This window comes from Anopheles nili, chromosome 3 (genome assembly GCF_943737925.1).
Source record: "Anopheles nili chromosome 3, idAnoNiliSN_F5_01, whole genome shotgun sequence".
NCBI lineage: Eukaryota > Metazoa > Arthropoda > Insecta > Diptera > Culicidae > Anopheles > Anopheles nili.
The window spans coordinates 26,582,582-26,596,269 of record NC_071292.1 but is presented as its reverse complement, the minus strand read 5'-3'; the positions used below and the strand labels follow the sequence as shown (position 1 = coordinate 26,596,269).

Below are 13,688 nucleotides of genomic sequence, written 5' to 3'. Positions count from 1 at the left end.
ATGGAGGCGCGGGTGCGCGAACGTGATTTAACAATATTATTACGTGCTGCGTATTTTCTTTTTTTCGAACCTGTCGCTTCTGTTTGTGTTCGATTTCGGCGGGGCACATCACCACCGGCGCATTACACGGGCATTATGCTGTTTGCGCCGGTTTGTTTGCTCTTTAAATCGCCATAAAGTTTGTGTTTATCGATCAGATTAAACTGTAATCAGAGTGAGATCTTTTTTGGCGATGGTGTAGCGCCACAATAGCTGCATCGTTAGGTGTAATAGAATTAAAGTTTGATTTTACCCACCGTGCAGGCAAGCTGATTCTGTGGAAATGGAAAAGCATAAATGCATAGATGCTTCCATCGCGTTCGAAATAAGACAGCTGGGTTGTTTGTCAACTAACACACTTTCCTAACGATTCTTGCCAACAAAAAGGAATGCCATGGTAACTTGGTGTTACAAAGATTTTCACTTAAAACTTTTGTTCTCCACGCTTAACTTCCTCCCGCTAACAACACTGGTGTGTGGTAGAAATATAAAAGTTCCGTTTTGAAATGAGAAAAAAAACACGCTATCGTTCCTTTCCCCGGAAAACCTAATTATCGGAATTGTTTGGCGCAACATTTTCGAATCTAAACATTCGCGAGCAGCGCCGCATTTTCGATTGTGTGCTAAATTTGTAAAGATTATTGATTCACAAACACACGCTCCCTCCCCCGGTATCGATGCGCGCTGGTCTCGGCTCGGAAAAATCGTTGACAATTGTCGCTCGTTACCGATTTTCCGTCGCGAGAAAAATGCGCTCTCCCTCCGCTCAAACGACTCCTTCGGTGTGTTGCTTCGTCAGTGAATGAAAACTTTTGTGTTATTATTACTTTTCGTGGCGCGATCGAAAACCATCTGACCATTATACGTTTACTTGCTTTTGTTGCTCGTGGTGTTACGTCCCCGAGTACAGTGGGCTTTTTCGTGGCTCGTCTTACCGGCGGTATCGGTGCCTCGCGCGAGAGACGCCCGAGAGGATGATGCTTTTTAGCCTGGAAACTGGGGTGCTGGAAACTAAGTCCCAAAGCGCATTACTTACCACGTTTCTGCCACCACCGTGTGCCGGCAAAGGACGAGGATGGCCGCTGGGTGAAGGCGCGCACGTGCTTACATAAAAAGGAAGACGACCAGCGGAGACTGTGACGCGGAATTCCTTCAAAACGGCGTTCCCATGGAGAGGGCGCGAAATTGTGGCGCTTTACTGGGAAACCCTTGGTACGCGGAAAGGATGCTGGAGGGTGAAGTTGGAGGATAAAAGAGAGAGAGAGTGAGAGCGTGCCGGTAGAAAAGAGAAGATGATGGCTTTTATCAGAGGCCATTTGTGAGCGATGGATGGTTCTCTTGGCAAGTCATCCAAGCGGCATAATTTCTTTCAATAATAAGCTTAAAATATCTTGCCGTCACAAAATTCCCCCCGGTGCACACTTTCTCTCTATCTCTTTCTCGCATGTGGTCTCGGGACACGATCTCTTCCAACGGCAGTAGGCCAAGCATCGTGTAAATGTCAAGCAAAACGTCATCGTCGTGACACGTTTTTGGCGAATATCGCTCGCGGCATTTCACGCCCCTGCGAGCTTCGCGATCGTACATCATAATGAGTCGCCGAGGAGCGCAAAGCAAAGGGAGCAGGGAAAATGCAATGCACGGTCCCCTTTCGCCACCCAGCGTATTGATTAATGCCACCGGCCGCGTTGACTTTCCAAAGAAGACGGTGCGAAGCGCGCAAACAAGCAGTTTCTACACGCCTCCTGTCAATTTCGATGAAAGATGATTTTACTTCACACTAAATTTTCATTCAGCCATTTCCATTCCCGCGGCCCATTTTTCCTCCACCAAGACCGCCTCTTCCTGCTTCCTAATAAAGTCCCGTCGCGTGACCGTCCGTTGGAAGGAATTTGTCATCTCGCAACCTAACGCCTCGCGCGGCGGGCACTCGCGGAGGGACTAAGTGAAATGTGTAGCATTTAATTAACATCGTTTCACGCGAAGCGAAGGTCCTTAAAGGGCGCGAGGAGGCCGTAAGGTAGCCCATGCGAAAGGTGACGTTATTTGCTATTTATGTTGTGAACCAGCACACAACACCTCCACCAGCACGGGAAGAGAAGCCGGTGGTCGTCTCATAAACGTCGTAACGTAACGTTACGCCCCAAAAACCGGGCCGTCCGTCGTCTCGTGCCGGCTCGTTGAATCCGCTGTCGGTTCTAATTTAATTATTATTAGCAAACCTGAAACGACGACGACGCTCCGGGTGAGTCTTCACCGGAGGTTGGATGGAAATTCCCTCGATGATGGCGTCCACACGAGAAGTAGGGCATTTAAGGTTGAATTTATGCTTTTTTTTTGTGTGCCTTCTTCTCCTGCACCAAAAGCACGCTCAATCAAAGCGAAAGGCACACAACGATGGGCGGACAGATTTTCCAATAGACCCGCCAGTTTGTGCAGTGGCATAATTGCTTCTGAAACGTAGCGCGAGATCGAATGAATCGTAAGCGGCTGTAATTAGTGCTGCTGCTGATGTTGTTGCTATTGTTATTGTGCCCTTTGTATGCATCATCGTCCCCCAATTCGTCGATGGGTGATTTGCAGCCTCAACGAGGACGAAAACGCATGGAACGAAACGTCTCGTTGGAAGACGTTCGTCTGTCTCCGAAGGGGATTGTTGGTTGTCTCCCTATCACACGCGAGAACGCTCGTCATTGGCAATATGTTCGAGAAGAAAAGTCGATGGGGGCCACCCAATTATATCTCCCCTCAACGGTTTTCTTGTGGCCGTTGCGTGAAACAGAAGGAAAATGGCTTTCCTTTTTCCAGCCCATTGTCATTCGGGGGACGCACATCGCACGTCGGCTTACATTCCTATCACGAAGTGTCCTCAATTAATCAAGCATTCATAAGGAAGCGGTGTACGAGTTTTTCTAGCGCAATACGAGCGATAATTCGAAATGAGCAATAAATGTAACGGTGGGAAATTCAAGCACCGTGTACTGTTGGCTAATAAAACTGATACATACATGCGGCGTATGTCCTTGAAGCGGTTCTTGGGGGATAGAAATGAAACAAAAAACCCTGTGGTGTGCTTTAATTTGTTTGAGGTTGATTTTGAATGATTGTGCTTACTGCTGTTACCCATTTAGCACACACTTAAATGAGTAACCAACACACACGCCACCCATCCAAAATGAAACCGAAATGTTCCAACTTTGGACCTTGTGGTTTAAACATGCAAAAGAAAATGAGCCGCTTTTTGCACCGAACGTAAACCGAGGTTTTGTGGTTTTCCGTGTGAAGTACGGGCCATTTTTTCCTGCTCCCAATATCGATCGATTTGTAACGATCCTTCAGCAATCAGCGCCCGAACATTCGCGGGCAGAAGAGATGACAGATTGGCAGGTGGATTGGGATGTGCGGGAAATTCGTCTAGCTCCCCTCTCCCCCGAGTGGTGAGGAAAATCAATTGCCGTTGGGTGGTGATGATTTGCAGACCACTTACACTTCCTGGCGCCCTATCGGACCTTTCTCTTATTCCTCGCATCCACTCGAAAACCCGCACATAAGGCAGCCACCGCTCGCACACCACCACGTTCATCCTTCAGCTATTTGCCTCACCAACCATTCGCGCGCATATCGGTTTTTGCACAAATGGTGTCCGAATGAAATTAATTAAACGAAGAAATTAATTGAAAAGATGCTCTTCCACTGTCGGACTGGCGCGCCACGCGGGACCGCTTGTGTGCTCCCTTTTTGGGCTCAGGGCCAGTCCTGCGGAAGGCCTGCAAATATTACAGCGAATGGGGCACCGGATTCTCATTTGGATTTCCGCACGCTAGCTCTTCCAGCTCAACCCGCCGGCCACTCGGCCATAATTCGCTCGTTCAATCCGAGCGCCGGAAACCTTTCCCAAAATCATACAATCTATGCATATTAAACTGGAAAACCATTTTCCGTTTCTCGGCTGTCGGAAAAGCACCATCGTTTGGCTTTTCGCGACCATTCGCACACTCTCTTTTTGCGGCCTACTTTGCCGACGGTGATAAGTTGCTGGAAATCGTAAGAAACCAGCGTCGAAAAGGATTTCGCCTTTAGCGAATCGAGAATTCAATCCGTTCGCACCCGGGCCGGATGCTAGTATGTCGCGCCGGAGAGTCATTTGTGGTGGAGCCCTTCCAAGAGGAAACGATCCCCCGAGAGACGATATTGGGATCACAGATATGCATTATGTGAGCGGAATAAATTTTCCGCTGACAGTCCATAATTCTCCGTGGTCGGTCGTTTTTATTTGCTTCTTCTGTCGCGCGGGTTTTCGCTCGCGTTTCCATCTTCGCGCGCGCGTTGACCATGATTTGAGGAAATTAAGCAATTAATTCTAATTAAAGCAGAGCACGGCTTTCGCAGGCAAAGGAGGATGGTCCGATGGGTCGTCGTCCCATCGTTATTGCTCGCCCAAAAACGGCCATCACTCAGCAAACGCGTACGAGGAGAGACACTTGGTGCCTTCTTTAAGGGCGCAGCTTTGGTGACTACTCGTTCCATTCGACCATTGGTGACCATTTTCTTCTTTGCCTGTGGAATCGGGCGTTTGTCGTCCGCTAGGGCTACCTAGGCCTGGGGCCTAGAAAACCGGACGGGAGTTCTTGTCGATGATCCGTCCGAGTCCGCCTCTCGGTGTCATTAATCATTCCGCTAATTTCTGCGGTCCCACGATTGGGGCGGTCACCGCCAAACGAGGTGCGGTTTTCCTCGCTTTTTTTAGGGGTGCGTCCATGAGACCATCCTCCACATGCACCTTCTGTGCGAGGTATACGTTGGCCAATTTGTGGAGGAAGGCAAATTTTCCTTCCCAACTAAATCCACAAGACGGATGGTCTTGTCGGTGGAACTGCTTAGAATAGTGCAGTTTGATTTTAAACTACTGTGATGTGAATTATACGGAACGCCAGCGAAGAACAAAAGTGGCTGTGAGAGGAAATGGAAGCGAAAAGAAAAAAGCGCCAAACCGGCGACAAATGGAAAATGCAAACTTTGTGTGCCGAGGATCGCACTGAAAAGGGGGAAAGTTTTTAAATTATAAATTAGCATCAAGTTCTTTCTTCGCTCTGCAAACCAACCGATCGGACTAAAAGTCATCGCGGGACTCGTAAAAGTGACGATTTTACGTCGACTTACCTCCTCTTCGGTGGCTGGACTTTTTCGCCGGGAAGTGGTAGGAAAAAGTTTCCGCAAAAGGCCACCCCCTCGAAATGGTACGCCAGCTTTTTTCCCCGTTCAACTGGAAAAGCCCGGTGCGCTTTGTAACCGACGAATGTCAATAGACTCTTTTTTTTTCGTACATCAATTCGCTACGAATGAATGCGCCGATGGAATTTCTTGGCTCAAAATTTCATTGAAAAGCTGCAGCAGGGGATGGATTTGTTTTATATTGTTTAAAGTCAATATACTTCTAACGTCCACGGGCACTTCAATAAAAATTCAATAAAAACTAATTTTTGAGTGCAAATCGATGTCGTCCGGTAGCTCATTTTCTCCCCACCGGCATACATCCTTGAGTACGATTACATTCTCCTGCAGCGCGTTTCCATTTGAGTAAGCTTTTATTCCACTGTCTTTCCTATTTTTATGATTTTTGGAACTTTGCCCAATGACGAGATTTCTACCGTGCTATTTTTTTTTCTTCCATAATTTGCCAAACAACGCCGCCATAAGAATAGAACAATTACCGTCAGCAAACGTGTGCCGGTCGTTTTACGTCTTTAATTCAGATTCCGATGCGGTCCGTGCTTCCCACCCCAAGGGGTTCTATTATACTATTTTCACGCGTATCGTATCCTTTCGGGTCTGATTCTTAATTCTATTTTTTTTTTTGCTTTGTTTTCACTTCATGGATTCTTTTTCCGCATTTTCTTGCGCCCGTAAATTGACGCCTTTGTACCTGCGCTCGATTCTTTCGGCGTCTACTTATGTGTTCGGTGCTCTGTTTCTCTTTTTGCAAGCTAAAAGAAAAAGTTCCCTTTTTGCTTTTTTTTTCCTACGCATCCATGTTGGCATTACACACTCCATTGTTGAGATAATATTAGACCATCGCGCAATGGAATTGGTTGTAAGCGCTTTGTGGATTTCATTTTCGACAACATTTGTACGGATTTGCTTCTTGTTTTTTTTTTTGCGTTCTTGTTTTCCTCGTTATGCTTCCATTTCCATGTGCCGGACAACCGGTGGAAAGAAAAACGACACTAAAAATCCGCCCTCGGGACAGGAAATTAATTCTATGGAATTCACTTACCGGATTTTGCAAAGAAACAAGCAGCAGAAGGAAGAAGAAAAAAACACCCTACAACAATGCTGCCGTTCACACGCAAAGATAGCGCATTTCACACCTTCGAAGCTTTTAGCCGGCTGGGGAGTTTTCCTGTCCGCAATGCATGCCCCGGCAGCATGTGCTCGGAGAGCAAAAGTGAGCGAAAAAAAAAATCAACCAAAGGTGTCACACGATTAAAGCGATTCCCCGTGCCGTTCCGGAAGATTATCAGCCTGGGAATGAACGTCGTCGTGGTAGAGACTCGAGAGCGAGCATACACACACACACACCGTGGGTTTGGCAGAAAACTGCAAAGTACAATCAAAACTGGCCACATTCACACTCAATCATAACGCGGATGGCGTGTGGTCAGGGTTTTGTAATTGAAAGCGAAAATGGCCCGCCCGCGTAAAAGCGCACAATACCGGTGCCACAAATGGTGGTGTTTCCTATTGTTGTGCACAAAACAAGCAAAAAGAAAACAGCGATGCACTCGAATGCATCCTCGCGCTTATCTGGCGCGCTACACCGACTCCGATGCACGACGGAAGCACCGGTCGTTCTTACTGTCCGTAACGTTTGGACAAAAAGCAGCTACGAGTTTAACTATTTACCGTTTATCATAGTTGTTTATTTATAGAGAGTATTTTATTTAATCTGGTGCATCTTTCGGAGCTGGTGCACTATCGGGGAAACGGAATAAACAAGCTGCAGATCACAATTCTTCTCCCCCTAGTGGGCTAACTATTCAATTATCAGTGGAAAAGAGAAACGTCCTTGTCGAGGACTACCAGCCTTAGAGGTAGAGAAATCAAAGACCAGTAAAACCGACGAACCGTTTAGTAGAACCGACGATAGAAAAAAAACAACAATTTCCCGCAGTTTGCGTGCGAGCGCCTGGATAGCGAAATTCAATAAGATTCCCTTCAAGCGCGTAGTTTCATTCACTCTTGAGCCATTATCCTCAATATTGCTTGCCGCCGGAGTTCCGCACTCTCGGTTGGCTCGGAGTTGCAGGATAAAGATTCGGTTACCATGGCACCGGCGATGGTGTCCTGTTTGCCGCAGTTGCATCTCTCGCCGGAAAAGCAGCTCTTTCCATTGCATCAATTTTTGCTCCCACAAATGGCATTTTTTTTTTCCACCACCATTATGGACGCGTTCCCGCCGCCACCACCAGAAGAACGGGTGTTTTGTGTCGGAATTTGTCGGAACGCGCTCTCTGTCTCTCTATCGCTCGCGCTCTATTTCGATTGGCGTGTCCTTTTTTAACCCCCTCTTATTGCACGTCGCGAATGCGTTCTTTTGTATTGAAATAATTCTCATATTTCATTCACATTTCTTCGCTCCAGCTCCCGGAACGGTTTTCATAGATCAATTTATTGCTTTCTAAGGTCTCTTTTTCTCACCCCCCCCCAAGGGCCTTCCTTTATCGGCACTTTTCCCAGCCCGCAGACCCCGGCATTCATTCAAGAGGGCGAACGTTCGCCGAGTGCGCTGTCGTTTGCAAACATTGCGTTTGTGATTGAGTTATTATGTACGCCGGTGGATTTTATCGCCGATTCGCTTTATCTACATTTCACGCCACATCTCTCAACACGCCACCACCCGTCATCATCATCATCAACCCATGCTGCACCAGTGGAACGGGCTCCGAATCATAAATACGCCACTCCGTCCCTCGGAACTCGCGGAACGAAATGTTGTTTGGGGTTTTAAATTCGTCACATTCGTTGGGTTGTCTCAATTTTGTGTATTTTTTTTTTGTTGTTGTCTGTGTGTTATACCTGTCCATTCTTCGTTCTCCCATTGTGCGTTCGCTTCCATCCCGACGCATAATCCGCACATTAGCATCTAAATCTGTTCGTTTCCACACCGGGGGTTGCGTGCGGTGTTTTTAAGGGTGGTGTGCACACCCTTTCGCCCGGTGTCCGGGGTCTAGTTGATAAAGCCCATCTGTCAGACGCTAAATAAAAATATTTAGTACCCATCCGTCCCTGGGTCCGTTGAGGTGTCAACTGGTTTTTCTCATCCCCCTTTTTCCAGGGCTGGGGTTGCTGCATCTGAGGGACCTTTACGGGGTGCGTGTTGTGTTGCAACGGTACGGGTGGGGAAAAAAGGCAAACAGTGGAACGTGTCGCCGCCGGGTTCGCTTCTTCTCGCTGCTGCCGTCGGTCGTTTATTAAATTTAATCGGATTATCTCTCAATTTTCTGGTCGATTGTTATTATTATCTTACGCGTCAGCAACGAAAGAGAAGAAGCTTACGCGCGCACGGATTTGTGCCGTATTTCAGCGCCCCTGAACAATCAACCCTTCGGAAGGTGGCCAGAAAAATGGGCGAGAAAACGGGACACTCGGGAACCTATGGGGACGGGTTACTTTGTCGCCGAGAAAAGCCCTCATCAGTGCACGCACTCCACGCGCCGTACCGAGGCTTCATTTAGTGCATTTAATTAGATAAAAACATTTCCAATTCATCCCTCGCAATGCACACTCCAGGCCCAGGGGCAGGGAGACAGAAAAAGGCCGAAACGGAAAATCCCATGAAAGGGTGGGGGAGAAAATTAATTCCAAACACCCGTTAGCGGACGGGAGGCGTGAAACTGAACGCAACCATGAGAGAAGAAAGAACTGGAACAAACCAACGCTACACCACCACCCACAAATACTTATCTCCCCATGGTTGACGGAAAGGCGCCCAAAAGTCTGCACACAACTGCACGTGCGAGAACAAACTCGCCGGTGGCGCGCTGCTATGCATCATTAAATGTTGGTGGCATTTGTAGTTTTTCTTTGCTTCTTTTTTTTCTGTGGCGCTTTTCCCTTTGTGCTTCAAAATTCGGCTCCATTTGCAGGCTCGTTTAAACCACCACCCCCTTTATTCCCTTCGAGCACCCACGTTTCCGCGTTTCCGGTTGACTATTTGGCAGTGATTTATTAGCTCGCTTTTTCTCACTTTTGAAAATTGAAAGCAACAACGAGGACCAACAACAACAAAACAATACACCGGCACAGCTAACTAATTCTGAATTGAATCGCGCGATGGGTGGCTGGGGAGATCAAAAAGGGTTAAATAAACGGTTACAACGGGATTTTGGCGAACGGGGCAGACAATGCTCTCTCGATGTGCGTGTCTAATGTGCGTTTTCGCGCGATCTTTTGCGCGAACGCGTGAAAAGCGGGCAAACGACAAAAGCACTATTAGTTGGAAACGAGGTTGTTGGGAAGCTTTTGCGCTTAATGCGCTTGTGTGTCATGAAAACGGCAACTAAGTAGACCCTTAGCGGAAATATGTAGGCATTCATCGTTAGCCATTTGTAATGGGACTGAAGAAAACATATCACTTTACGTTGATTGTAATAAAGAAGTCGTTCTACTGGTGCACGGCAAACCTCGCCTCATTCAAGCCATATGGCACACGGCGATTGTTTTATCCCAAAAACGGGTCCTGAAAAAGAACAATATGTGTGTGCTTTTTTTCAATTTTCACCATGCCCACCCAAACCCACCGAAACACCCTCCTTCTACTTCCCACAAACAAGCAGCACACTATCAACACTCTCGCGAGCGCGCGCGCGCACCCCTAAACTGCAGAAGCCACCGGGCGGCGGATGCAATTTGCGCGGATTAAAATTTATTTTATAGCAGCTTACTGTCGCATTAACCGACCGACCGACGGCAACACTAACGCCTCATAACTCTTGGGCGATAATTGTCGCGAATGCGAATTCCACCACCAACAACAACAACCACCAACCCCTAGTGTTCTGGTTGCACACTCTTTTCTCTTTCGCTTTTGCCCCGCTGGATGTGCGGAAATTTGCATTCATTCCTCCCTGTTTCTTCCACCTTGGCTGTGTGTTTGGTGTAATATATTTCTTTAGTTTGTGCCCTCGTTCGCGAGGATTTTTTTTTCCATCTCTCCCTTTCGTTATGTGTGGCCAGAGGGGGCACATATTATGCGCGAAAATTTGCCACCCATTTGGGTCGCGCGTAGTTTCATCGTCGTGTAAGAGAGAGAGAGAGAGAGAAAAAAAAGGCTGAACGCATCCGTATGCACACCAGCCCACCGCAGTGAAGATATTAAATGAATTAAATGCCGCGAAAGCAGAGAGTAATGCTGGCAGCAGCTATTTTGAAACACATTAACGTTAATGCTGAATTATGTACCAACCCCCCCTGCAAAGGCTCTTCCGGGAGAGAGCAGCTGGCTTCCGGTTTGTGTGCGGTTTGGTTGCATAATGTGCTCTGAGCTCTGTACGAATTTATGTCTTCAAATGTTTAAATCGCACCTCCTAACGACACGCTATCCTTTTTTCTTCGCTTCCCTCCACAGGACTGTCGGCGGAAATTTACTACGTGCGCGAGGGTCAAGTGAACGAATATGCGCTGCATTTCACGGTTCCGGTTCCGGCGGATGTCGAGGAGATTTCGTTCACCTGGCAAAGCCTCGCCAAAAAACCGCTACCCTACCGGATCAACATCGTGTCCTCGGATCCGATCGCGCTACCAAAACCAACGATGAACGTATCGCGCGAGGACGAAATCCCAGAGCACATCGAAACCTTCGCGATCGAGCTGCGCTGCAGTGGACGAGAATCTGCCGAAGTTGATGTAACGATCGAGATCGAGGTAACGCTCGATCAACTCACCGGAAACACTACGGAGCTTCTGTTCCGCCGGAAGAAGATCTGTCTGATGAGGTAAGCTTGGTGCTTGGACTTTCTCGCGATCTTCCAAACACGATCGCTAATGAAATTCGTTTTCCGCTTCCAGTGAACATCCGGACGTTAACCAACCCGACCCATACCTGCTGGAAAATGCCTCCACTGGGCAAAATGGACTTATCACGATCATTATCGGTGGTATCCTTGCGATCGTGTTCGTGGCGATCGTGATCGCGATCGCGTACTGCGCGCGTGGATCCTTCAATCGGAAACCTCACCACGCGCAACCCATCCGCACGTCCAGCTTCCAGCGTTTGCAAACACACGCACCCTCTGCTCCTTCCTCGATCGTGTCACCACCCTCGATCGCACCCACGATCGCGACACTCTCACGTAACCGGATCTACGCAAATGCCGAACCGGAAGAACTTCAACGGCGTATTTCCGAGCTAACCGTGCAACGATGCCGAGTGCGGCTGTCCAGCCTGCTGCAGGAGGGCACGTTTGGACGTGTGTATCGCGGAAGCTACAACGACAGCCAGGAAGTGCTGGTAAAAACGGTCGGACCACACGCGTCCCAAGTGCAGGTGTCGCTGTTGCTGCACGAAGGCATGAGCCTGTACGGTGCGCAACATCCTGGCATCCTATCTGTGTTGGGCGTATCGATTGACGATCATTCGGCACCATTTCTGCTTTATCTGGCACCGGAGAACACGCGCAATCTGAAGATCTTCCTGCAGGAACCGGTGGCACGGACGTTGACCACGATCCAGATCGTTAAGATTCAGCTGCAGCTCGCGCAAGCCCTCGGTCATCTGCACAGCCACGGTGTGATCCACAAGGACATTGCGGCACGGAATTGCGTGTAAGTAGCTGTGGTTTTTTGAGCGTGAGATTTCAGCAGAGAACTTACGAGGATTTTGCTCTTTTTTTTCTTGCAACGCAGGATCGACGATCAACTACGCGTGAAGCTGGCCGATAACTCGCTGGCACGGGATCTCTTCCCTGGTGACTACTACTGCCTCGGGGATAGTGAGAACCGACCGATCAAGTGGCTCGCACTGGAATCGATCCAGTACAAGCAGTTCAGTGAAGCGTCCGACACGTGGGCCTTCGGTGTGTTGATGTGGGAACTGTGCACGTTGGCTCGACAACCCTACGCCGAGGTAAGCACGATCGTGATCTTTCATGCCTCGAGAATGGTTGCTAACGGGAGGCTTCTTCTTGTCTTATCTCAATTTCCTTCGGCAGGTTGATCCTTTCGAGATGGAACACTATCTGCGCGATGGGTACCGGTTATCGCAGCCAATAAACTGTCCAGATGAGCTGTAAGTGCACTTGAAACGAAGCTGTTCGAGGGAAAACGAACATTTCTAACGTCTCCGTTTTGCCCCCTTTCAGGTTCGCGATAATGGCCTACTGCTGGACAATGCTCCCGATGGAGCGACCCTCGTTCGAGCAGCTGCAGATCTGCCTGCAGGACTTTTACGCTCAGCTGACGCGCTACGTCTAGGGATTGCCGAGTCCCGGCCAACGGTTCTACATGTTTCCTACGCCCCGGGCACTATCGTTAAGCTTTAGATTTAGAGTCAAAAACCGATCCCCCGCACTGCCACCTGTACCCACGCCCACCACAACCACCGCCAATATCATTACGAACGGAAGCAACACCCTGCCGGCAGGAATCTCGTGACAAAGCGCTACCGTCGCCACCAGTGATGTGGCGGCGACGACGACGTGCCTTGGGATGGTTGGATCTCCGGCTACCATGGCGTGGAGTTCGACGGTTGGTTCCACCACCCTCGTGGGCACAAAGCGCAGCAAGAAGTCGAAGGACTCGTCCACGATTGGCAAGGATCAACGGAAGGAGCATCACCATCATCACCATCGGTTTCCGAACTTCCGTACGATCGGTCCACAGTGTTCGAAGCCACCGGTGATGGCGTTACCTGCGGGTGGAACAGGTCCTGGTGGTTGTGGTGGTGGTGTTGCGGGATCTCTCGGCCCAGCGCAGAAGAAGCCGGCGGTGGTGGTGGTGCAGGAGGAACCGGACGAGAGCATCGGCAGTAGTGGTGGTGAATCGGCGATGCAACCGTACGTCATTCCGTGTGCGCCGCGATGAAAGGACGAATCGAAAGGTGGAATCGCCGGCGTCCTGGAGTCCTTTTGCCGCACGTGGTGGTGCGTCGTGTGAATATGTCGTGCCAAAAATTGTAAGGAGCGGAAGTTGCGGACCGACCGAGCTCCTTCTCCGCCCCAGTGCGTGCGAAAGAGAGAGAGAGAGAGAGAGAGAAAGAGAAAGGGAGTGAAATTTCCCGGTTGTTAGTAGGTTCGTTGGTTTGTTAGTGCTGGTAGAATTTTTTATGCTTTACTACGAACGCGAGGTGCCGCATAGTCAACGAGAAAAGGAAAATAAGGTGCAGAGGTGGTCGGTTTTTTGTTTGTAGAAAGATGAAGAGGAAGAAATACGTTTGAACCACATCTCTCATAGGGAAGTTTTAAGGATAACAGGATATTCTCTCTCACGCGCGCGCGCCTCCGTTCATTCGTCGTAAGAATTCATATCCATTCCGACCGGGCAGGGGTGGCCAGAGGGAAGGATAAGGTTTGCGCCTCGTCTCCCCCCTCCCCTCGTTCGTTTCGTTTCGTTTGTGTAAATATCATATCCCGTTTCCTCCCATAGATTGTAGT

At 48.9% G+C, this 13,688-nt stretch overlaps 1 protein-coding gene across 1 annotated transcript in view; it reads left to right on the top strand.

Moving 5' to 3' along the window:
* Nucleotides 1-12,510, top strand: part of LOC128723578 (tyrosine-protein kinase Dnt) — an 85,529-nt gene extending 73,019 nt beyond the window's left edge. Inside the window, exons 2-6 of the mRNA XM_053817333.1 lie at nucleotides 10,667-11,033; nucleotides 11,107-11,862; nucleotides 11,944-12,163; nucleotides 12,249-12,325; nucleotides 12,399-12,510. Of these exons, the coding sequence (XP_053673308.1) occupies nucleotides 10,667-11,033; nucleotides 11,107-11,862; nucleotides 11,944-12,163; nucleotides 12,249-12,325; nucleotides 12,399-12,510 (1,532 nt within the window). The remainder of the gene's footprint in view (nucleotides 1-10,666; nucleotides 11,034-11,106; nucleotides 11,863-11,943; nucleotides 12,164-12,248; nucleotides 12,326-12,398) is intronic.
* The last annotated feature ends 1,178 nt before the right edge of the window (nucleotides 12,511-13,688 follow it).